General features: G+C 37.7%; 2 protein-coding genes across 4 annotated transcripts in view; one reads left to right on the top strand and one right to left on the bottom strand.

Annotated features, from left to right (window-relative positions):
• The window catches only part of tyw3 (tRNA-yW synthesizing protein 3 homolog (S. cerevisiae)), a 34948-nt gene extending 26353 nt beyond the window's left edge, over nt 1-8595 (bottom strand). Inside the window, exons 1-2 of one of the 2 annotated variants that reach the window (XM_061890323.1) lie at nt 8533-8595; nt 8177-8233 (exon numbers count right to left, since the gene is read on the bottom strand). In XM_061890323.1, the coding sequence (XP_061746307.1) occupies nt 8177-8233; nt 8533-8556 (81 nt within the window). In that variant the 5' untranslated portion in view covers nt 8557-8595. Of the gene's footprint in view, nt 1-8176; nt 8289-8532 lie in introns of those variants that run through there. The other variant, XM_061890324.1, reaches the window with a different exon arrangement.
• LOC133545025 (complement factor H-like) lies at nt 751-26466 on the top strand. 2 transcript variants are annotated; one of them, XM_061890316.1, is made up of 9 exons: nt 751-1100; nt 9297-9476; nt 9541-9735; nt 9798-9851; nt 17253-17297; nt 17363-17524; nt 17590-17760; nt 25390-25415; nt 25491-26466. In XM_061890316.1, exons 1-9 carry the CDS (start codon nt 854-856, stop codon nt 25500-25502), a joined length of 1092 nt encoding a protein of 363 aa, XP_061746300.1. In that variant the 5' UTR covers nt 751-853; the 3' UTR covers nt 25503-26466. The 2 variants fall into 2 exon arrangements, with proteins under 2 accessions (XP_061746300.1, XP_061746301.1); XM_061890317.1 differs by having other exon boundaries at nt 927-1105.
• Nucleotides 26467-26513: the final 47 nt, after the last annotated feature.

The raw sequence follows: 26513 nt of genomic DNA, 5'->3' as shown, positions 1-26513 counted from the left end.
ACATATATATATATGTATATGTATATATGTACATGTATTTATATGTCTATATATGTATATGTACACACACACACATATATATATACACACATACATATGTGTATGTATATATATATATACATAAAATGTATATATACATATATGTATACATGTGTAAATATATTAATGTGTGTATATGTTTGAAGTAAGACAGCTGATAAATTTCCAACCTCATTGCCATCTTCACGAAGATGACTTGTAACAATGTATAATATGTGAATATAAATGTATATATAATACATGTATATAATTTCTTAAGAATTTTATTAATATGTAGTTTTTTTTATGTACACTGTACAAAAATAATCTTTTGATTTTACTGTAAAAAAAAAAACCTGGCAGTTCAGTCGCCCTAATATTAACACTACATTTTTGATGTTTTTAAATAAATACTTGGAGAGGAAAGTTAAAAAAGTTTCTGGTCTGTGTGATTCCTACTTAAATAAGGAGTGCCTTGTTTCTGAATGCCTTTTCTGTTTTGATCACAACTCTCTGGGAAGCCATGTTGAAGTCGAGAAAGTAGACTTTCCGTATGCATTGATTTTGGGAGGGACTTTGAACAATGTGTCCCAAGCTAAGGACAACTGAGTAAACCGTGGGCATTCCCATCTGATTTGAGTCACACATTAAAGTGCACGGAGCCTGTTTGCATATTCGTGTGTTAAATTCCCAGCAACCATTTATTGACACTAATGTTTACTATTTCCTCATAGCTGATGTGACGAAAGGTCAGCGCTTTAATTGTGGGACGCATCCAGGCTCCAAAGTCACCTTTATTCTGCCGACAGAATTCCACGCCGACAAACTTTTAGTCATGCCACAAACGGGAACGATTTGGAAGATTTATCTTGGGTTCACTTTCCTGATTTCTGTTTCAGCGAGTCGTCCGTGTCCCGCGCCAACACTGGATGGCGGTTATTTGGTCCCTCAACAAGACACGTATTCCGATGGAGCCACGTTGTTCTACGCATGTGAAAATGGACTGAAGCCGGCCGTGGAGGGCTGGTGGGCGACAACAACGTGTCAGGACGCTAAATGGTCCACTCCACCACAATGCATAGGTACGGTAAGTTATTGTGTTTATTTCACCTGCTTCTATCCTCATTTCATACGCTTAGAGCAGTGGTTCTTAACCTGGGTTCGATCGAACCCTAAGGGTTCGGTGAGTCGGCCTCAGGGGTTCGGCGGAGGTCAAAACATACCCGACTCATCGTGTCAATAAAAAATTCTCCCTATCGCCGTATTACGGATACGGAAACAGCAGAAGTCAGACTGATTTGCAGGTGTGTAGTTTGTTGTGAGTTTATGCACTGTGTCGGTTTTGTTGTCTGAACAAGGTGATGTTCATGCACGGTTCTTTTTGTGCACCCGTAAAAAAACATGGTAACACTTTAGTATGGGAACATATTCACCATTAATTATTTGCTTATTAACATGCAAATTAGTAACTTTTTGGCTCTTAACTAGTCATTAATAAGCATTTATTAAGGCCTTATTCGACATAACATTAACCAGGGGTGTCAAACTCAAATACAGAGTGGGCCAAAATTCTAAACTGAACAAAGCCGCGGGCCAAAGTTGAACAACTTTAATAGGGATCCAAACAAGTTTTGCATTGAATATTGAACAAGCAAGGCTTATATAACTTTATAGTGACATGCAAAATCGAGTTTTGTTGGTAGCGGGGGTGTATATTGTAGCGTCCCGGAAGAGTTAGTGCTGCAAAGGGTTCTGGGGATTTGTTCTGTTGTGTTACAGTGCGGATGTTCTCCCGAAATGTGTTTGTCATTCTTGTTTGGTGTGGGTTCACAGTGTGGTGTAACAGTGTTAACATTTTTTATACGGCCACCCTCAGTGTGACCTGTATGGCTGTTGACCAAGTATGTGTTGCATTCACTTGTGTGTGTGTAGAAGCCGCATATATTACGTGACTGGGCCGGTACGCTGTTTGTATGGAGGAAAAGCGGACGTGAAGACAAGCTGTAGAGGATGCTAAAAGCATTACCTTTAAGGCAGTGGTTCTCAAATGGGGGTACGCGTACCCCTGGGGGTACTTGAAGGTATGCCAAGGGGTACGTGAGACTTTGTTAAATATTCTAAAAATAGCAACAATTCAAAAATCCTTTATAAATATATTTATTGAATAATACTTCAACAAAATATGAATGTAAGTTCATGAACTGTGAAAAGAAATGCAACAATGCAATATTCAGTGTTGACAGCTAGATTTTTTGTGGACATGTTCCATAAATATTGACATTGGGTAGGGACGCTAGGGACACGTCCCTACCAATATCCAGCCGCTACTGTGTAGTCACTATCAATACAAGCGCTGCCCGTAATGTTTAGTCAATGATTATGGCACAGAAAGGGTTAAATGTCTGTCTCTGCTAGAATTCCCACCTCTAACCTAAATACCACTCTCTGATTGGTTGCCGGTTTCATGCTAACTTACGTGTGATTGCCTACATGCTAGTTGCTAGCGAGGGGACGAGAGGTAGTGCAACTGTCAGTGTAAGTTGTCAACATGTTCGGCATTTGTTGTTCCTGGCACACGGTAGCTAGATGGATTTTAATATCAGTGGTGTGATTTACATTGTGTTTGTGTCTGTTTGCGTGCGTGTGTGCTGTAGGTTTTGAAGGATGTCAGTGAAAAGAAAACTGGATATAAGAGACTTCTTTAGGAGTCAAACTGTAAGTTACTTCAAGGGTGTATAGAGGCTCAACAATATTGAATAATTCAACAATATATCACTCCAGTCACGCCCCTTAGAGTGCTATAATGAGCATATACCATGGACTGGAGTGATATATTGCTTTTGGAACCAATAAAGGCAATATGAAATAGGAATACTCAATCAATTTATCCATCCATCCATTTCCTACCGCTTATTCCCTTTTGGGGTCACGGGGGGCGCTGGCGCCTATCTCAGCTACAATCGGGCGGAAGGCGGGGTACACCCTGGACAAGTCGCCACCTCATCGCAGGGCCAACACAGATAGACAGACAACATTCACACTCACATTCACACACTAGGGCCAATTTAGTGTTGCCAATCAACCTATCCCCAGGTGCATGTCTTTGGAAGTGGGAGGAAGCCGGAATACCCGGAGGGAACCCACGCATTCACGGGGAGAACATGCAAACTCCACACAGAAAGATCCCGAGCCTGGATTTGAACCTGTAGTTTTATTCAACCAGAAATACATATTATCCAATAAAATAGCCTCACTGTGGAAAAAATAGTCCCACCTATCCAGACGTCAGCTCCAAATTAGCACTGCATCTTGTCTTTTCTTCCGCTTTTTTTCAGGTGAAAGTCAATGCTCATTGTTAACCTTAAACATGTGAATTCAACTACTTTAGTCTCCAGTTTTTTAACATCATAAAATATCAGCTGTCTTTTACTACGGACTGCAACAGTCCGTTGTCATGGATACATGACAACTTCCTTTCATACCAGTCATGCGTGCCTGAGGCGGAGTGATAGCTTACGCTGTGATAAGGGCTTTAGAATAGTAGCCGTGCTCAATATTTAAACCACGGTTAACAGCCAATCAGATCGCCGGATTTCACCTTTCAGTTTTATTTTTTAAATTATTTTTTAGTTTCATGTATTTGTGTAGAAGTGAGCAATGGTTTGAAAATACCAATGAACAAAACTTTGTGGTGGAAATACAATAAAACCTCACTAGATGATCATGTGATTTTACAATGATAAAATATAATTAATTAATATGAAATAATATTCATATTTAGTAAAAGCCTTTTTGTTCAGGCAGTAACTGTACCATCAAGCTCTATGGTCATTGTCCCTAATGTATCTGTCATGCATCAACATATTTTTTTGTAAGGTGACAGACAGCAGAGAGGCTGTGATGTACCCCCTGTGAACATTTTTTTTTAATTCAAGTACCCCCTAATCAGAGCAAAGCATTTTTTGTCGAAAAAAAGAGATTAAGAAGTAAAATTCAGCACTATGTCATCACTTTCTGATTTATTCAATTGTAGAACAGTGCAAAATATTGCTCATTTGTAGTGGTCTTTCTTGAACTATTTGGGAAAAATATAATATATATAAAAATAACAAAAAACTTGTTGAAAAATAAACAAGTGATTCAATTATAAATAAAGATTTCTACACATAGAAGTAATCATCAACTTAAAGTGCCCTCTTTGGGGATTGTAATAGAGGTCCATCCTGGATTCATCAACTTAATTCTAAACATTTCTTCACAAAAAAAGAAATATTTAACATAAATATTTATGGAATATGTCCACAAAAAATCTAGCTGTCAACACTGAATATTGCATTGTTGCATTTCTTTTCACAGTTTATGAACTTACATTCATATTTTGTTGAAGTATTATCCAATAAATATATTTTTATATTTTGAATTGTTATTTTTAGAATTAAAAAAAAAAAATCTTACGTACCCCTTCAAGTACCCCCAGGGGTACGCGTACCCCCATTTGAGAACCACTGCCCTAAAGGACAATTGGAAACATGAACATAAGTCACCACAATCATCTTTACCAGGCCGTAAAAACTTGTGACTATTCTACTCTAATGAAAGACAAAAGGCATTAATGTAATAATAATAATGAATAACAATGATAATAAAAAACACTCGCATTGACATTTTTGATATTTTTTCCGCATAAAAAAAACGTGTCTTATATTCAGTTATACATGCAAGTATAATACGCAGTTATTTCTTCAATAATATTAAAAATATGTTTAAAAAATTATCTATTATGTCTTAAACTTGTGTTATTAAAAAAAGTGCTGGTCTTGTATTCAAAGTAATCTTATGTGTCAATACAGTAGTAGACAACATAACACTTGAATTAAATATGATGAGTATATTTTAAAGGTACATCATTTTATTCATGTACCGTATTTTTCGGACTATAAGGCGCACTTAAAATCCTTTAATTTTCTCAAAACTCGACAGTGCGCCGTATTACCCGATGCACCTAATGCCTTCTCAGGGCATTCAATCAAACATGAAGGGACTGTTTGGTTTGTCTTAGAAGATGTTTCACCTCTCATCTAAGTGGGTTTCATCAGTTCATGCTCATAAATTTACAAAACCTAAAACCAGATTAGTTGGCATGTTGTGTAAATCGTAAATAAAAACAGAATACAATGATTTGCAAATTCAATTGAATATACTCCAAAGAAAATAAAAAAAATAGTTGTTTTTTTCAAATAATCATTAACTTAGAATTAAATGGCAGCAATACATTGCAAAAACGTTGCCACAGGGGCATTTTTACCACTGTGTTACATCAGTGGTTTTCTGAAGTGTTCCTAAGCCCATGTGGTGATATCCTTTACACACTGATGTCGGTTTGTGATGCAGTACCGCCTGAGGGACCGAAGGTCACAGGCATTCAATTTTGGTTTTCAGACTTGCCGTTTACATGCCCTGATTTGTCCAGATTCTCTGAGCCTTTTGATATTACAGACCGTGGATGGTGAAATCCTAAATTCCTTGCAATAGCTCCTTGAGAAATGTTCTTAAACTGTTCGACAATTTTCTCACGCATTTGTTCAAAAAGTGGTGACCCTCGCCCCATCCTTGTTTGTGAATGACTGAGCATTTCATGGAAGCTGCTTCTATACCCAATCTGTTTCCAATTAGTCTGTTCACTTGTGGGATGTTCCAAATAAGCGTTTGATGAGCACTCAAATTAGGGCTGGGCGATATGGCCTTTTATTATTTGCTCAATATTTTCAGGCCATGTCACGATACACGATATATATCTCGATATTTTGCTTTAGCCTTGAATGAACACTTGATGCATATAATCACAGCAGTATGATGATTCTATGTGTCTACATTAAAACATTCTTCTTCATACTGCATTAATATATGCTACTTTTAAACTTTCATGCAGAGAGGGAAATCACAATTAAGTCATTTTATTAAACAGTTATTAAGCAGTGGCACAAACATTCATGTCATTTCAAAACAGAAAGTGCAAGATTGTCAGACATTTTAAAACAAGCTATTAGTGCACTTTTGTGCATGATGTCACTGAGATGACGTATCAAAACAACACTAAATTAAAATGCACTTTTTGTACAGAACGCAACTACAATAGTTTAAAACAAATAAAGTGCACTTTTGTGCATGATGTCACAGAAGATATTTCAATAACTGTCAAATAAAAATGAGCCGCGTGATAGGAAATCAAATAGTGTATGTCCTTTGTTATGTGGTAGGTTCCTACAGACGTTATCTCCTTCTGTTGTTGACTATTTTTTTTCATCCGATCTGGAAATGGTTGCTTTGGCATTTAGTGGGTATGGCACCGAACGGAGATATTCATTCTCTAGCTGGGCACTTTTCAAATGATGCTACAAATTAGTAGTAGTTGCTACTTTGAAGGCCTACTGAAATGAGATTTTCTTATCTAAACGGGGATAGCAGGTGCATTCTATGTGTCATACTTGATCATTTCGCGATATTGCCATATTTTTGCTGAAAGGATTTAGTAGAGAACATCCACAATAAAGTTCGCTACTTTCGGTGCTAAAAGAAAAGCCCTGCCTCTACCGGAAGTCGCAGACGATGACGTCACGTGTTTGATGGCTCCTCACAGATTCACATTGTTTTTAATGGGAGCCTCCAACAAAAAGTGGTATTCGGACCGAAAAAACGACAATTTCCACATTAATTTGAGCGAGGATGAAAGATTCGTGTTTGAGGATATTGATAGCGACGGACTAGAAAAAAAAAAAAGAAAATGCGATTGCATTGGGATAGATTCCGATGTTTTTAGACACATTTACTAGGATAATTCTGGGAAATCCCTTATCTTTCTATTGTGTTGCTAGTGTTTTAGTGAGTTAAATAGTACCTGATAGTCGGAAGGGTGTCTCCACGGGTGTCTTGACGCGCAGTGTCTCAGGGGAGTCGACGGCAGCTATGGACGGCACAAGCTCAGCTTTTCTCCGGTAAGAACTGACTTTTTAACCACGATTTTCTCACCGAAACCTGCTAGTTGACATTTGGTAGGGATCCATGTTCTCTTGACCGCGCTCTGATCCACAGGAAAGTTTCACCTCCAGGAATTTTAAACAAGGAATCACCGTGTGTTTGTGTGGCTAAAGGGTAAAGCTTCCCAACTGTGACTTCTCCATTATTAATTGAACAAATTGCAAAAGATTCAGCAACACAGATGTCCAAAAAAACTGTATAATTATGCCGTTAAAGCAGACGACTTTTAGCTGTGTGTGTGCGCAGCGCTCATACTCCCTAAAAACCTGTGACGTCTAGCGTACACGTCATCATTACACGACGTTTCCAGGACGAAACTCCCGGGAAATTTAAAATTGTAATCTAGTAAACTAAAAAGGCCGTATTGGCATGTATTGCAATGTTAATATTTCATCAATGATATATAAACTATCAGACTGCGTGGTGGGTAGTAGTGGCTTTCAGTAGGCCTTTAACGCTTTTGCCGCACATTTGTCCGACATCTTCCCGCTTGACGCCAAACCACCGCCGGACGATGGATCCCGTGCGGTTTTTCTTAGGATTTAATTCTTCCTTCATTTACCAGATTCGCACCTTCTTTCTCCTGTATTACCACTCGCACCTCTCCGCTAGCATCACAGCTAGTGTTACCTGTGCTGCTACCTCTCCTGCGGGGGTGTATGATGCGACAGTATGTGACGGACGTAGGAAGGTGCGTTTGTCTGTGAGGAGAGACAAGAAAGCGTGATAAAAGCCTGTAGTGTAATGCCTGCAGCTAAAAGTAACTGCGTGAAAACATATACTCGAATATCACGATATAGTCATTTTTTGTATCGCACAGAGACAAACCTGCGATATATTCAAATTCCAAATGAGACAATATTTGCAGAAAACGTTTACCAGTTCTAATATTAAATATATTGTCTTTGAAGTCTATCCAATTGAATATAGGTTGAAAAGCATTTGCAAATCATTGTATTCTGTTTTTATTTACCATTTATACACCGTGCCAAATTCACTGGTGTCGGTTTTTAGATTGGTGAGATCTAGTCTTAGGCTTGTGTAGTGAGTCTTATTCTGCGTTGTGTAGTTTTTTAAGTAGGAGACACTCCACCATTCCGTCGTTTCATCATTTATTGGCCACCTTTGTTGGAAACATGAAACACATACACAGGTCTCTACTTTTCTGGCGGAGTGATACCTCATCAGCAAAAATCCGATAGAAGAGGAAGATAAACAACATTCATTCATACAAAAATAATAATTTCCATTTTCCATCCATTTTCTACCGCTTATTCCCTTTTGGGGTCACGGGGGGCGCTGGCGCCTATCCCAGCTACAATCGGGCGGAAGGCAGGGTACACCCTGGACAAGTCGCCACCTCATCGCAGGGCCAACACAGATAGACAGACAACATTCACACTCACATTCACACATTAGATTACAATAACAAAAACGTTTTATCACAAAAAAATAATAATAATACACAAATCCACATACCTTTGTTGGAAACTTGAAACACATACACAGGTCTCTACTTTTCTGGCGGAGTGATACCTCATCAGCAAAAGTCCGATAGAAGAGGAAGTAAACAACATTCATTCATACAAAAATAATAATTTAAATTACAATAACAAAAACGTTTAATCACAAAAAAAATAAATTAAAAAAAATTCCACAAATCCACATACCTTTGTTGGAAACATGAAACACATACACAGGTCTCTACTTTTCTGGCGGAGTGATACCTGCGTAAATACCATGTGTAATTATGACCAAACATTTTAAACATTCGACGCTCTAATCCTTACTTAACAAAATTGTGCATTAAAAAATACTTAAAACAACACATCACTTGTACCTACAACATTAATGTTTTAACTTTTAAAGTATTATGAAAGTTTAGAAATAATATTTACACAAGAAACACAGAGCAATGAAGAACTATTACCTCATCATCAAAAGTCTGATAGAAGAGGAAGTAAATATCCGGAAAAACCGCAGAGTCACTTCTTGCACCGGACATCCGGTTCTTCAAAATAAAACCAATACCTCAAAATAAAACATAACACCCTGTCTCGTTCATAATACAGCGCAACAACATCACACGATTACACTTGGATTGGTCAGACTACAGTTGCGATCGATTGAATGCCCTGAGATTACAGTGACCTGGATGAATGAGGACGTCCATAGACAGTTCTTATCCTTGTGTCCCAAGATCTCGACTCTGACGTCTGAATCCGTTGTTGGTTGTCCCTCAGATGTCAACGACTGCATCCCGCCAACCGTCCCGCATTCTTCCCACACGCCAAGCCCAGTGGGCTGGTACAAGAACGACTACACAAAAAGGATAACCTGTGACCCGGGATACATGGACAGAAACTACGACGCTACGGCTCGCTGTGAAAACGGATCATGGCGCTCGGTGCCGGTCTGCGACAGTAAGTCGGCGTCTTCGTGATCCGCAGTAATTCTTCGACTCGTTCTTTTGATGTGCCGTTGCAGGAAGCACCAAAGCGTGCGATCGACCCCCAAGGATTCCCCACGCTGTCATCGTAAATCAGAACCCGAAGCAGGAAGTGTTTGCTTCTGATACGGAGCTGCTGTATGAGTGTGAAGACGGGTACAACGTACAAGGACAAGACATCAAGAAGGCCATCTTTTGCATCTGGGGCAACTGGACGGCGGCCCCAGACTGCCGTAAGTTATGAGACATACGAATATGACACTTGTATCTGACTTGTGTTTTTTGGTGTCCACAGTCAGAGAAGTAAAGCCAACATCTGGAGACGGCGGATCCACAACATCCACTGGTGGTACCGGCACTTTCTCATATATTTATTAATTGTGCTTATTCATCTTTTCTGTTTTTGTTTTTCGCACAAAGTGAAAAAACAGGGTAGTGGTACTCCAAAACATTCACACACATGGTTTTCTACACCAAAATTCAGCTATTTATTATTTAACAACTTCTTCTTCTCCAGCTTTTGGTGCGCTCTACCTTTCACCCGATTCAAACCGTTCCAACTTCAAACTGTTCAGCCTATTGGGGAATCACGGGCTTTCCATTGACAAGTTCCAAAAATTCCCAGAATACCAGTTTTCCGGGACATTTTTCCCATTTAAAATGAATTGGCCAGGCAGCCTCACAATACAAAGGTCCTGAGTTCAATCCCTGACTCGGGATCTTTCTGTGTGGAGTTTGCATGTTCTCCCCGTGACTGCGTGGGTTTTCTCCGGATACTCCGGTTTCCTCCCACCTCCAAAGACATGCACCTAGGGATAGGTTGATTGGCAACACTAAATGGTCCCTAGTGTGTAAATGTTGTCTGTCTATCTGTGTTGGCCCTGCGCTGAGGTGGCGACTTGTCCAGGGTGTACCCTCCGCGACCAGAGGTGGGTAGAGTAGCCAGAAATTGTACTCGAGTAAGAGTACTGTTACTTTAGAGATTTATTACCCAAATAAAAGTAAGGAGTAGTCACCCAAATATTTACTTGAGTAAAAGTAAAAAGTATGTTGTGAAAAAACTACTCAAGTACTGAGTAACTGATGAGTAACCTGTTTGTTTAATGATTACGGCAACAGATAATGCACAAAAACATAAAAATAGCAATGAACAAATTCAGAGCCAGGAATATCTCTTAAGCAACTAAAACAATAATGTATATATTAAATAATAGTACATCAAAATAAAATTTAAAAAAAGGCACATTGAGCCACAATAACTTAACAGCACCATAGCCTCAGTAGGCATTCGTTGATTTGATTGATTGAATGATTAAAACTTGTATTAGTAGATTGCACAGTACAGTACATATTCCCTACAATTGACCACTAAATGGTAACACCCCAATAAGTTTTTCAACGTTTATCAATTACTTAATAAATGACCAAGTCGAGGTGATCTACCTCATATATACATACACACACATATCATATATACACACACATATTATATATATATATCAATCAATTAATCAATGTTTATTTATATAGCCCCAAATCACAAATGTCTCAAAGGACTGCACAAATCATTACGACTACAACATCCTCGGAAGAACCCACAAAAGGGCAAGGAAAACTCACACCCAGTGGGCAGGGAGAATTCACATCCAGTGGGACGCCAGTGACAATGCTGACTATGAGAAACCTTGGAGAGGACCTCAGATGTGGGCAACCCCCCCCCTCTAGGGGACCGAAAGCAATGGATGTCGAGCGGGTCTAACATGATACTGTGAAAGTTCAATCCATAGTGGCTCCAACACAGCCGCGAGAGTTCAGTTCAAAGCGGATCCAAGACAGCAGCGAGAGTCCCGTCCACAGGAGACCATCTCAATACATATACATACATTTATATATATACATACATTTATATATACAGTATATAATTTATATTTATTTATTTTGCCGTTTTTGTTGACATGTTGAAGGTGTTTTAATGAATATACATGCATGTTTAACATATAGATTCCTATATTTCATGAAGACAAGAATATAAGTTGGTGTATTACCTGATTCTGATGACTTGCATTGATTGGAATCAGACGTCCACGTTTTCAAATGGAGGAGAAAAAAAGTTCCTCTTTTCTGTCTAACACCACATGGAAGTCGTTGGTTTTTGGCATCTCATCTGTCCAGCTTCCATATTCGTTTTTACACACTTTAAGAGTCTCCAAAAGCCAGCACTAACAAGCGAGCAAGCAAGCAAGCTACGGAGTTTGCCGCCAATGTATTTCTTGTAAAGTTAGCGCAGGCGCGATGGAGCAGCACTTTTATTGTGAAGACAGGAACTGTGCGATCAGTCTTTAGGCTTTTGACGGGAAGTACCGTTGAAATAAAAAGTGTCTTTTTTCCTTTACACTTTTGATTGATTGATTGAAACTTTTATTAGTAGATTGCACAGTACAGTACATATTCTGCACAATTGACCACTAAATGGTAACACCCCAATAAGTTTTTCAACTTTTTGAGGTCGGATTCGACGTGTGACGGTCATGTGACCGCCTGGCTCTATTTGATTGGTCCAACGTCACCAGTGACTGCATTTGATTGGTGAAACGCAGACATGCGTAGTTCCTACTTTGAATGTGTGTCTGACAAAATCAAAACAAACAAAACGTGCATTAACAGATCGATAAAAAAAAAGTAGCGAGTAACGAGCTGATTGTAGATAAATGGAGCGGAGTAAAAGTAGCGTTTCTTCTTTATAAATATACTCAAGTAAAAGTAAAAGTATGTTGCATAAAAACTACTCTTAGAAGTACAATTTATCCCAAAAGTTACTCAAGTAGATGTAACGGAGTAAATGTAGCGCGTTACTACCCACCTCTGTCTGTGACCCCAAAAGGGACAAGTGGTAGAAAATGGATGGATGGAAAATGAATTGCCCATTTTTCAAACTTTCACCATTTCCACATTTTTGCACCTTTAACACATTCCACCGCTCTGGAAATTCATACGATAATTTTTTCATGTTCCAAAAAAATTCCTGGATTTTCCCGAATTTTTGTTTTTCCAAAGCCCTATTTCGACCCTTTTTTCCGGCGACTACTCCTTCCACATTTTATTAAACGCATTTCAACCGTTACACCGTCAAAACATTCCTCTTAATCAAGAAAAAATACAAAGTTTTTTTTGAAACTGGAAAAATTCACAGTTTTCGCGAAATTCCGTAATAACGTTTCTACCTCAACATTTCTCGATCGATTTGAAAAATTCCAACACCAACTATTTCAACTCACTCAAGCCATTCAAGTTTTTTTTGTTTTTTTTTACCATTTTCAATAAAATTTTCGCTTTTCCCGAAATTCCCAATTTTTCTGAAATTCCCATTGAAATCAATGGGGCAGTCTTCAAAGTTCCACAACTTCCACATTTTTCATCTATTTTAAACTGTTCCATCTTCTAAAAATTCAGCCTGTTCATAAATTGTGTGCTGTACTTCAACAATTGTAAACAAAAATTCCCGGATTTCCCATAATTCAAAAAATTTTTTTTTTTTGGTGTGCCACAGAAATGGCACACCAAACACAGTACCGACCTGCAGCATTCCAAATTCCCCAACAAAATGAAAAAATAGCAAAAATTGGACCGATTTAAATGACTGGAGACAACTACCAATTTACAATTTATAGACCTGTTCCTAGACTTCTTCAATTTTCTAAAATTATTGAAAAACTGTTAAACAACAAATCGGACAAATACATTAACAAATATAGAACACTCACAGAGTATGGATACAGGGCTAACATTTCAACATTGATGGATTTGTATTTTTAAATCGAAATAACGGACTAAATCACCAATGCGCAGCTGCAGTGTTTATGGATTCAACTAAATAAATAATTTGACACAATTAATCACAATATCTTAATTTAAAAATGTGAAAGTTTTGATATGAAATGAACTTAAACCGTAAACCATAATTGTTTTCGAACGGCGTTTGTAACACGGCAGTAAAACGGCTGATCAAACAAAACAGAAGTCATCGTCATGGACAGGCACTAGCTCTCCAATCAGCTAAATAGACTCATCAACTCCACGGTGACGTTTTGGTGAATTTGTGAAACTGGAACAATACAGTAAGTCAATAATACTAACACAGACACTTGTAAACGTGTTAGCATATTAGCTCATGCTAACGACGGTAGCTTGATTACTTTACAATAGCCAGTATAAATATGCATGAAAACGTTCCTACGGACATCAAACATGGGACATTTTAGTAGGTAAGAATTGTTGTAGTTGTATTGTAAAACTTACAAACGTTGCTTGGGGTGATGAATGAAGAATCCGTACAAGTAGAAACGAAGACGGAACGGCACTTGTAGTTCCGGCTCAAAGCACTAAACAGAAGGGAATACAGTAGACGTTCAACCCGCAGCACCTGCATTAAGCAAACTTGTCTGAAAGATGGCGCCATAGCACAAACAAGCAGTGTCTCTGCTTGTGCTTTATGTAAACTATGGCAGTCAGTGAAGAAAAATCCCTAAATTAGTCGCACCATTTTATAAGCCGCGGGGTTTAAAACGTTGGGAAAAAGTAGGGGCTAATAGTCTGGAATTTTTACTATAACTCATGGTGATATTGTGTCATATTAATATTGGTATTGGCCCACGCTCAAGGCTCCAAATGTGAAAGTGTGGTGAAAAAGGTATATCAAAACACCCCTAGAATTAATTGATTAAGCCAGGGGTGTCAAACTTGTTTTCACTGAAGTTATTTCTGCTCTCAGGGGGCCACTTTTAAATACATAATTTTTTAAAAAACTTAACGATTCACCTCATGATATTGTATTATTGCTTAAGCCAACCGCAAACAGGTTTTATCCAGCCCGCGGGATGAGTTTGCTAAGTATGAAAATTAACCTGAAATTTTTGAATGAAAGAAACCGCTGTTCTTAATGTGTCCACTGGATGTCGCAATAATAATTCTTTGTATCTTTGTAGATGATGCTCAATATGTACAAAATAAACCACATGATGTTAGTGCACCAGTCGAGGAAAATGATCAAACTACGTAATTAACATCCTGTAATTTGATTTAGATATATATTTTTTTATCTTGACAGATTGAAAATGGACATCCATTAGTTGACTGATGAACATTATCACATCATTTTTTAAGAAAATATAAATAACGACAAATAATGTCAATCACAACATGTAATTGTATCAAAACTACGTTATGATTTGTACATTTTCAGAGTGTGCTTGTTCTATTTTTAAACAAAAAAAAACACACACTACTGAAACACTCTCATATATACTACTGAAATGCTCTCACATACACAACTTAGATGTTTTTCTCTCCCATACACTACTGAAACACTCTTACACACACTACTTAAAAGCTCTCACATAAACAACTGCTATGTTTTTCTCTCACACACACTACTGAAACACTCTAAAACACACTACTGAAACACTCTTACACACACTACTTAAAAGCTCTCACATAAACAACTGAAATGTTTTTCTCTCACACACACCACTGAAAGACTCTCACACACACTACTGAAACACTCTCATACACTACTGAAATGTTCTCACATAAACAACTGAGATGTTTTCCTCTCACACACACTACTGAAACACTCTCATGCACACTACTGAAATGCTCTCACATACACAACTGAGATGTTTTTCTCTCACACACACTACTGAAACACTCTCATACACTACTGAAACACTCTTACACACACTACTTAAAAGCTCTCACATAAACAACTGCAATGTTTTTCTCTCACGCACACTACTGAAACACTCTCATGCACACTACTTAAATGTTGTCACATAAACAACTGAAATGTAATTGTATCAAAACTACTTTATGATTTGTACATTTTCAAAGTGTGTTTGTTCTATTTTTAAACAAAGAAAACAATCTGAAGTTGTCTTTATTTTTAAGTTATCGTGCCGTGATTTTACCAGTCCGGCCCATTTGGGAGTAGATTTTTCTCCATGTGGCCCTCCATCTAAAATTATTTTGACACCATTTGCTCTAGCATTTGATTATTAGCTTCTTCTTTTTTTACATTTACCTAAAAAAACAAATTGATTGTAATTTTAAAAAAAAACAACAGAATTTTTTGGTAAAAGTTGCAGTGTTTTTTTTACGACCTATTACTGGAAATGGAATGGAAAAAAAAGTACCGCTCCTTTTTTTTTTTTTTTTTTTTTTTTACAGTAAAATCTGAAGTGGTTGATTTAAAAGAAAATTATTTTACAGTAAATTCTATTGTTATTTTTCACAGTGCACAATTTGCTAACTTGCTTTGAAATCAGAAGTCCAGCTGATATTCAAGTATCTATTTTTATTAAAAAATAATATTTTGTTACATTGTTAGATATTACATTTTAAAAGATATGCAGTTCATGTGTCTTTGTTCTAAAAATAGCTCAAATAGCATCACTTACCAGTGAGCTGCCTCTATTTTTTTACATTTTATTTATTTACTAGCAAGCTGGTCTCGCTTTGCTCGACATTTTTAATTCTAAGAGAGACAAAACTCGAACAGAATTTGAAAATCCAAGAAAATATTTTAAAGACTTGGTCTTCACTTGTTTGAATAAATTATTATTATTATTTTTTTTTACTTTGCTTCTTATAACTTTCATGAAGACAATTTTAGAGAAAAAAATACAACCTTAAAAATGACTTCAGGATTTTTAAACACATATACCTTTTTATTTTCTAACATTTTTACAATTTAAATAAATGTTTAAGTATTTTTTTTATTTTTTATTGTAAAGATTAATGAATACATTTGAATTTAATTCTTCATTTTAGCGTCTGTTTTTTCAACGAAGAATATTTGTGAAATATTTCTTCAAACTTACTATGATTAAAATTCAAAAAAATTATTCTGGAAAATCTAGAAAATATGTAGAATGAAATTTAAATCTTATTTCAAAGTCTTTTGAATTTTGTTTTCAAATTTTTGTCCTGGAAAATCTAGAAGAAATAATTATTTGTCTTTGTTAGAAATATAGCTTGGTCCAATTTGTTATATATTCTAACAAAGTGCAGATTGGATTTTAACCTATTTAAGAACATGTCATTAAAATTAGGAAATTAATCTTAATAAGGAAAAATTACTAATGATGTTCCATAAGTCATTTTTTTTTAATTTTTCAAAAAGATTCGAATTAGCTAGTTTTTCTCTCCTTTTTTTCGGTGGAATTTGGAATTTTAAAGAGTCGAAATTGAAGATAAACTATGTTTCAAAATTGAATTTTCATTTTTTGGGGTGTTTTCTCCTCCTTTGAACCGTTCAATTAAGTGTTTTTTTCATCATTTATTCCCTACAGAAAACCTTCCCTAATAGGAAAAAAAACGTATGACGGAATGACAGACAGAAATACCCATTTTTTAAAATAAATATATATAGATTTATTTATTAAAGGTAAATTGAGCAAATTGGCTATTTCTGGCAATTTATTTAAGTGTGTATGAAACTGGTAGCCCTTCGCATTAATCAGTACCCAAGAAGTAGCTCTTGGTTTCAAAAAGGTTTAGGACCCCTGCTTTAAAGCATATTAGTACCATACAAAATGATATGGCGGGCCAGATCTGGCCCCTGGACCTTGAGTTTGATACCTGTGGGTTAATCATAGCAGACCAACTTTTTGTTAATTCACAATAATTTTTCATTGCATTTTCCTCAAACAATCTTGACAAAAAAACGAAGTGACTGGTGCGTGTCCACTTGCAGGATTTTCAACCAACAGCGGCTCAAGTGACCCTCAATTCATTACAGGTAAAACCTACACCCGACTCCTAATCCGCCTGTAGAACCGTTCCATGTTTGTTTTTGTTTGCCAGTCGACCGGTGCGGACCAAGTCCCGTCGTCCCCAACGGCGTGGTCGTGAAAAGGAGCCAGACGTTTGTGAGCTACCAGTGTGCCAGATACTACACGCTGGTGGGTCCGGAGAGAGTGTTGTGCCACAGCAATGGCCGCTGGTCCACCGCACCGACCTGCGAAGGTAGAAGGAACTAACTTTCACGCATGGATGAAGAAGTTGACGGCCGTGTTTCCTCCTGTGTGCAGCGTCCTACTGCTCTGTGGACACTGGCAGATATCCACTGATAAAATATGTCGGGATGAAGTTTTTGAATAACGGTGAGGAGGTGAAACTGGAGTGTGTGACACAGGCCGACTGGTATTTCAAACATTTTACAGTGGCGAGGTGCACTGATCGACGCATCACTTTAAGCAAATGTAAGTAAGACTTGGAGAACATGCGTCATCTGGAAAACATATGAGGGGCCGATAGGGACATTATTCAGAATTACCTCTTATACACATTGAAATGTTCTCACGTAAACAACTGAGATGTTTTCCTCTCACACACACTACTGAAACACTCTCATACACACTACTGAAATGCTCTCACATACACAACTTAGATGTTTTTCTCTCACATACACTAGTGAAACACTCTTACACACACTACTTAAAAACTCTCACATAAACAACTGCGATGTTTTTCTCTCACCCACACTACTGAAACACTCTAAAACACACTACTTAAAAGCTCTCCCATAAACAACTGAAATGTTTTTCCCTCACACACACCACTGAAAGACTCTCACACACACTACTGAAACACTCTCATACACTACTGAAATGTTCTCACATAAACAACTGAGATGTTTTCCTCTCACACACACTACTGAAACACTCTCATACAAACTACTGAAATGCTCTCACATACACAACTGAGATGTTTTTCTCTCACACACACACTACTGAAACACTCACATACACTACTGAAACACTCTTACACACACTACTTAAAAGCTCTCACATAAACAACTGCGATGTTTTTCTCTCACACACAGTACTGAAACACTCTCATGCACACTACTTGAATGTTGTCACATAAACAACTGAAATGTTTTTCTCTCACACACACTACTGAAACACTCTCATGCACACTACTGAAATGCTCTCACATAAACAACCTAAATGTTTTTCTGTCACACACACCACTGAAAGACTCTCACACACACTACTAAAACACTCTCATACATAACTGAAATGCTCTCACATAAACAACTGAAATGTTTTTCTCTCACACACATCCCTCAGACACTACTGAAATGCTCTCACATAAACAACTGAAATGTTTTCCTCTCACACACACTACTGAAACACTCTCATACACACTACTGAAATGCTCTCACATACACAACTGAGATATTTTTCTCTCACATACACTACTAAAACACTCTCATACACCACCGGAACACTCTTACACACAATACTTAAAAGTTCTCACATAAACAACTGACATGTTTTTCTCTCTCACACACCACTGAAATACTCTCACACACACTACTGAAACACTCTCATACACTAATGAAATGCTCTCACATAAACAACTGAAATGTTTTTCTCTCTCACACACCACTGAAAGACACTCATACACACTACTGAAATGCTCTCACATAAACAACTGAAATGTTTTTCCTCTCACACACACTACTGAAATACTCTCATACACTACTGAAATGCTCTCACATAAACAACTGAAATGTTTTTCTCTCACACACACCACTGAAAGACTCTCACACACTACTGAAACACTCTCATATACACTACTGAAATGCTCTCACATAAACTGAAATGTTTTTCTCTCACACACACAACACTGAACCACTCTCATACACACTACTCAAAACACTCTAATACACACTACTGAAATGCTCTCACATAAACAACTAAAACATTTTTCTCTCTCACACATCACTGAAATACTCTCATACACACTACTCACACACTCTTACACACACCACTGAAACGCTCTCACATAAACAACAGAAATATTTTTCTCTCACACGCACTCCTGAAACATTCTCATACACAATACTGAAACAGTCTTATACTCACTACTGAAAAGCTCTCACATAAACAACGGAAATGATTTCCCCCCACACACACTACTGAAACACTCTTATACACACTACTGAAATGCTCTCACATAAACAACTGAAATGTTTTTCTCTCACACCCACCACTGAAAGACTCTCACACACACTACTGAAACACTCTCATACACGCTACTAAAATGCCCTCACATAAACAACTTGAATGTTTTTCTCTCACACACACTGAACCACTCTCATACACTCTACTCAAAACACTCTAATACAAACTACTGAAATGCTCTCACATAAAAAAACTGAAATGTATTTCTCTCACACACAACACTGAACCACTCTCATACACACTAATAAAAAACACTAATACAAACTACTGAAATGCTCTCACATAAACAACTGAAATGTTTTTCTCTCACACACACAATACGGAAATACTCTCACACACTACTGAAAGGTTCCCACATAAACAACGGCAATGGTTTTCTCTCACACACATCACTGAAACACTCTCATACACACTACTGACACACTCTTATACACACTACTGAAATGCTCTCACATAAACAACTTAAATGTTTTTCTCTCACACACAACACTGAACCACTCTCATACACACTACTCAAAGCACTAAAACAGACTACTGAAATGCTCTCACATAAACAACTTAAATGTTTTTCTCTCACACACACCACTGAACCACTCTTATACAAACTACTGAAATGCTCTCACATAAAAAACTGAAATGTTTTTCTCTCACACACACAACACTGAACCACTCTCATACACACTAATCAAAACACTAATACAAACAACTGAAATGCTCTCACATAAACAAATGAAATGTTTTTCTCTCACACACACACACACACTAATGAAAGGCTCCCACATAAACAACTGCAATGGTTTTCTCTCACACACATCACTGAAACACTCTCATACACACTACTGACACACTCTTATACACACTACTGAAATGCTCTCACATAAACAACTTAAATGTTTTTCTCTCACATCCACCACTGAAAGACTCTCACACACACTACCGAAACACTCTCATACACGCTACTGAAATGCCCTCACATAAACAACTTGAATGTTTTTCTCTCACACACACTAAACCACTCTCATACACTCTACTCAAAACACTCTAATACAAACTACGGAAATGCTCTCACATAAAAAACTGAAATGTTTTTCTCTCACACACAACACTGAACCACTCTCATACACACTAATCAAAACACTAATACAAACTTCTGAAATGCTCTCACATAAACAACTGAAATGTTTTTCTCTCACACCCACCACTGAAAGACTCTCACACACACTACTGAAACACTCCCATACACGCTACTGAAATGCCCTCACATAAACAACTTGAATGTTTTTCTCTCACACACACTAAACCACTCTCATACACTCTACTCAAAACACTGTAATACAAACTACTGAAATACTCTCACATAAAAAACTGAAATGTTTTTCTCTCACACACAACACTGAACCACTCTCATACACACTAATCAAAACACTAATACAATCTACTGAAATGCTCTCACATAAACAACTGAAATGTTTTTCTCTCACACACACACTACTGAAATACTCTCATACACACTACTGAAAGGCTTCCACATAAACAACTGCTATGGTTTTCTCTCACACACATCACTGAAACACTCTCATACACACTACTGACACACTCTTATACACACTACTGAAATGCTCTCACATAAACTTAAATGTTTTTCTCTCACACACAACACTGAACCACTCTCATACACACTACTCAAAGCACTAAAACAAACTACTGAAATGCTCTCACATGAACAACTTAAAGGTTTTTCTCTCACACACACCACTGAACCACTCTCATACACTCTACTCAAAACACTCTAATACAAACTATTGAAATGCTCTCACATAAACAACTGAAATGTTTTTCTCTCACACACACTACTGAAATACTCTCATACAAACTACTGAAATGCTCTCACATAAACTGAAAGGTTTTTCTCTCACACACACAACACTGAACCACTCTCATACACACTAATCAAAACACTAATACAAACTACTGAAATGTTCTCACATAAACAACTGAAATGTTTTTCTCTCACACACACACACACACTACTGAAAGGCTCCCACATAAACAACTGCAATGGTTTTCTCTCACACACATCACTGAAACACTCTCATACACACTACTGACACAGTCTTATACACACTACTGAAATGCTCTCACATAAACAACTTAAATGTTTTTCTCTCACACACAACACTGAACCACTCTCATACACACTACTCAAAGCACTAAAACAAACTACTGAAATGCTCTCACATAAACAACTTAAATGTTTTTCTCTCACACACATCACTGAAACACTCTCATACACACCCTGACACACTCTTATACACACTACTGAAATGCTCTCACATAAACAACGGAAATGTTTTTCCCTCACACGCACTACTGAAACATTCTCATACACAATACTTAAACACTCTTATACACACTACTGAAAAGCTCTCACATAAACAACGGACATGTTTTTCTCTGACACGCACTACTGAAACATTCTCACGCACACTACTGAAACACTCTCATACACACTACTGAAATACTCTCACATAAACAACTTAAATGTTTTTCTCTCACACACAACACTGAACCACTCTCATACACACTACTCAAAACACTACTGAAATGGTCTCACATAAACAACTAAAATGTTTTTCTTTCACACACATCACTGAAACACTCTTATACACACTACTGAAACGCTCTCACATAAACAACTGAAATGTTTTTTCTCTCACACACACCACTGAAAGACACACACACACTACTGAAACACTCATACACGACTGAAATGCTCTCACATAAACAACTGAAATGTTTTTCCCTCACACACCACTGAAAGACTGTTACACACACTACTGAAACACTCTCATACACACTACTGAAATGCTCTCACATAAACAACTAAAATATTTTTCTCTCACACACATCACTGGCTTCACGGTGGCAGAGGGGTTAGTGCATCTGCCTCACAATACGAAGGTCTTGCAGTTCTGGGTTCAAATCCAGGCTCGGGATCTTTCTGTGTGGAGTTTGCATGTTCTCCCCGTGAATGCGTGGGTTTCCTCCGGGTACTCCGGCTTCCTCCCACCTCCAAAAACATGCACCTGGGGATAGGTTGATTGGCAACACTAAATTGGCCCTAGTGTGTGAATGTGAGTGTGAATGTTGTCTGTCTATCTGTGTTGGCCCTGCGATGAGGTGGCGACTTGTCCAGGGTGTACCCCGCCTTCCGCCCGATAGTAGCTGAGATAGGCGCCAGCGCCCCCCGCGACCCCGAAAGGGAATAAGCGGTAGAAAATGGATGGATGGATGGACACATCACTGAAACACTCTCCCACACACTACTGACGCACTCTTATACACTGTACTGAAATGCTCTCACATAAACAACGAAATGTTTTTCTCTCACAAGCACTACTGAAACATTCTCATACACAATACTGAAACACTCTTATACACACTACTGAAAAGCTCTCACATAAACAACGGAAATGATTTCCCCCCACACACACTACTGAAACACTCTTATACACACTACTGAAATGCTCTCACATAAACAACTAAAATGTTTTTCTCTCACACACATCACTGAAACACTCTCATACACACTACTGACACACTCTTATTCACACTACTGAAATGCTCTCACATAAACAACTTGAATGTTTTTGTCTCACACGCACTACTGAAACATTCTCATACACAATACTAAAACACTCTTATACACACTACTGAAAAGCTCTCACATAAACAACTGAAATGTTTTTCTCTCACACACTACTGAAACACTCTCATACACTACTGAAATGCTCTCACATAAACAAGTGAAATGTTTTTCTCTCACACAGACCACTGAAAGACTCTCACTCACACTACTGAAAAACTCTCATACCCACTATTGAAATGCTCTCACATAAACAACTTAAATGTTTTTCTCTCACACCCAACACTGAACCACTCTCATGTACACTACTCAAAACACTCTAATACACACTACTAAATGCTCTCACATAAACAACTAAAATGTTTTTTCTCACACCCACCACTGAAAGACTCTCACACACACTACTGAAACACTCTCATACACACTACGGAAATGCTCTCACATAAACAACAGAAATGTTTTTCTCTCACACTCACTACTGAAACATTCTCATACACAATACTGAAACATTCTTATACACACTACTGAAAATCTCTCACATAAACAACGGAAATGTTTTTCCCCCACAAACACACTACTGAAATACTCTCATACACACTACTGAAAGGCTCCCACATAAACAACTGCAATGTTTTTTTTCTCACACACATCACTGAAACACTGTCATATACACGACTGACACACTCTTATACACACTACTGAAATGCTCTCACATAAACAACGGAAATGTTTTTCTCTCACACGCACTACTGAAACATTCTCATACACAATACTGAAACACTCTTATACACACTACTGAAAAGCTCTCACATAAACAACGGAAATGTTTTTCCCTCACACAGACTACTGAAACACTCTCATCCACTCTACTGAAACACTCTCATACACACTACTGAAAGGCCTACTGAAACCCACTACTACCGACCACGCAGTCTGATAGTTTATACATCAATGATGAAATATTAACATTGCAACACATGCCAATACGGCCGGTTTAGTTTACTAAATTACTATTTTTAATTTCCCGCAAAGTTTTTTGTTGAAAACGTCGCGGAACGATGACGCGTATGATGACGTGTGTTTGTGACATCATTGGTTGGAGGGGACATATTAGCTCAGCCCCACTTACGGCTAAAGTCGTCTCTTTTCATCGCATAATTACACAGTAATTTGGACATCTGTGTTGCTGAATCTTTTGCTATTTGTTCAATTAATAATGGAGACTATAAAGAACAATGCTGTTGGTGGAAAGCGGTGCATTGCAGCTGTCCGTAGCACCGAGACACAGCCGGTGTTTCTTTGGTTGTTGTGAAGCTTTAACACAGATCGGTTAAGCGAACATGTTTTTCTACGTCAACCAGGATGTTTTTGGATGGGAAAATTGTGATATGTATCTTACCGGAGACATCAGTGGATTATGCATCCTCCTGCAGTAGCTGTCAAAAAGGCAGCTGTGAGCTTAGCTACTCGGCTTCTCCCTGAGACACTGGCGTGTTCACCTCAGCCATCCAACTTCGAGGTATGTCTTTACAATCTCACTAAAACACTATTAAAACAATAAGCAGATAAGGGATCTTCCAGAATTATCCTAGTAAATGTGTCTAATTACATCTGAAACGCTCACACTGCCGCCGCCCGGAGCAGTCGCTTTTTGTTTTATTTTATTTTTTCTAGTCCTTCACTATCAATATCCTCATCCACGAATCTTTCATCCTCGCTCAAATTAATGGGGAAATTGTCGCTTTCTCGGTCCGAATTGCTCTTACTACTGCTGGTGGCTCACATTATAAACAATGTGAGGAGCCTTCACACCGGTGACATCACGCGCACATACTTCCGGTAAAGGCAAGGCTTTTTTATTAGCGACCTAAAGTTGCAAACTTTATCGTGGATGTTCTCTACTAAATCCTTTCAACAAAAATATGGCAATATCGCGAAATGATCAAGTATGAAACATAGAATGGACCTGCTATCCCCGTTATCAGTAGGCCTTTAAATGCTCTCACATAAACCACTAAAATGTTTTTTTTTCTCACACACACTACTGAAATTTGGTAAGAGTGTTTCAGTAGTGTGTGTGAGAGAAAAAAATTTCAGTTGGTAATATGAGAAATCTTCAGCAGTGTGTATAAGAGGTAATTCTGAATAATGTCCCTAATGGCCCCTCATAAAAACATGCCCTCATTCATTGCTTTTCTTTTTGTTTACAGGTTGTAACTGGTGGGATTTTCAGACTGTAAGTGACATTTTGCCAGTGTATTAAAATTGCTATATAAATAAAGTTTGATTGATATTCTGTCTTTGTCACCAGAATCGATGCTAAGACGAGGTCTGTGATATGGCCAGCGCTCGTGATCTTTGGATTTAAGGACTTTCTCAATTCTGCTTTGTCATGGAGATAACTATGTAAGACAACTAAAGATGAAAGGAATCTTTATTTTTTAATCCTGGTCAACAACAGGTATTTTGCAATGAATTACACAACCAAAAACCGGTGGAGTTGGCACGTTGTGTAAATTGTAAATAAAAACGGAATACAATGATTGGGAAAATCCTTTTCTGACTCCTCAGTACACAGAACACTTTACCACTTTGCATCTGTCCATCTTAGATGAGCTCGGGCCCAGCGAAGCCGGCAGAATTTCTGGGTGTTGTTGATAAATGGCTGTGCGTTTGCATAGTAGAGTTTTGAACTTGTAGCGACAAACTGTAGTTACTGACAGTGGTTTTCTGAAGTGTTCCTGAGCCCATGTGGTGATATCCATTACACACTGATGTCAGTATCAAATTCCAAAATAGCTAATATTTACAAAAAAAAATAAGTTTACCAGTTTGAATTTTATTGTCTATTATACATGTAATATATTGTTTTTGCAGTCTATTCAACTGAATATAGGTTGAAAAGGATTAGCAAATAATTGTATTTTGTTTTTATTTATGATTTACACAACGTGCCAACTTCACTGGTTTTGGGTTTTGTAAAAATCTATTTCTTAAGTGTCCAACACAGAATTATTTAACAATTTGCGTCATAACTCTTCCTCTGTCTTGATTTCATTTGTGCAAACTTTGCAGCACTATTTTTAAAGCCATTTGGCGGTTGCATCTGTATGTGAGTGACAAGTAGAAAAGCTAAGACTCACTTGTGTAGAAGCTGTTTGGCGCTGTGGGATGGGTTTGCATGTGCACGACTACCTGTCCCTGGCTCACTTATTCTGGTCAATATTTGCTAAGATGAAAAAGTCGTATTTGTTGGGTTGGTGTGAATAAAACAGCGTTGAAAGCAATCATTTCAAAGAAATGTCCGTGTATGTTTTGGTATTTAAATTTTCTT

Source organism: Nerophis ophidion, linkage group LG28 (genome assembly GCF_033978795.1).
Source record: "Nerophis ophidion isolate RoL-2023_Sa linkage group LG28, RoL_Noph_v1.0, whole genome shotgun sequence".
Lineage (NCBI taxonomy): Eukaryota > Metazoa > Chordata > Actinopteri > Syngnathiformes > Syngnathidae > Nerophis > Nerophis ophidion.
Note: the sequence above shows the minus strand (reverse complement) of the source record. Positions and strands in the feature narration are given on the sequence as shown.

What these genes read in the sequence shown, in the direction of transcription:
- LOC133545025 (XM_061890316.1), top strand. Translation starts at nt 854, where the DNA reads ATGCCACAAACGGGAACGATTTGGAAGATTTATCTTGGGTTCACTTTC. An exon ending in CACCGCACCGACCTGCGAAG is followed by an intron (nt 17,525 to 17,589) that starts GTAGAAGGAACT and finishes TCCTGTGTGCAG; the next exon opens with CGTCCTACTGCTCTGTGGAC. An exon ending in ACGCATCACTTTAAGCAAAT is followed by an intron (nt 17,761 to 25,389) that starts GTAAGTAAGACT and finishes TTTTGTTTACAG; the next exon opens with GTTGTAACTGGTGGGATTTT.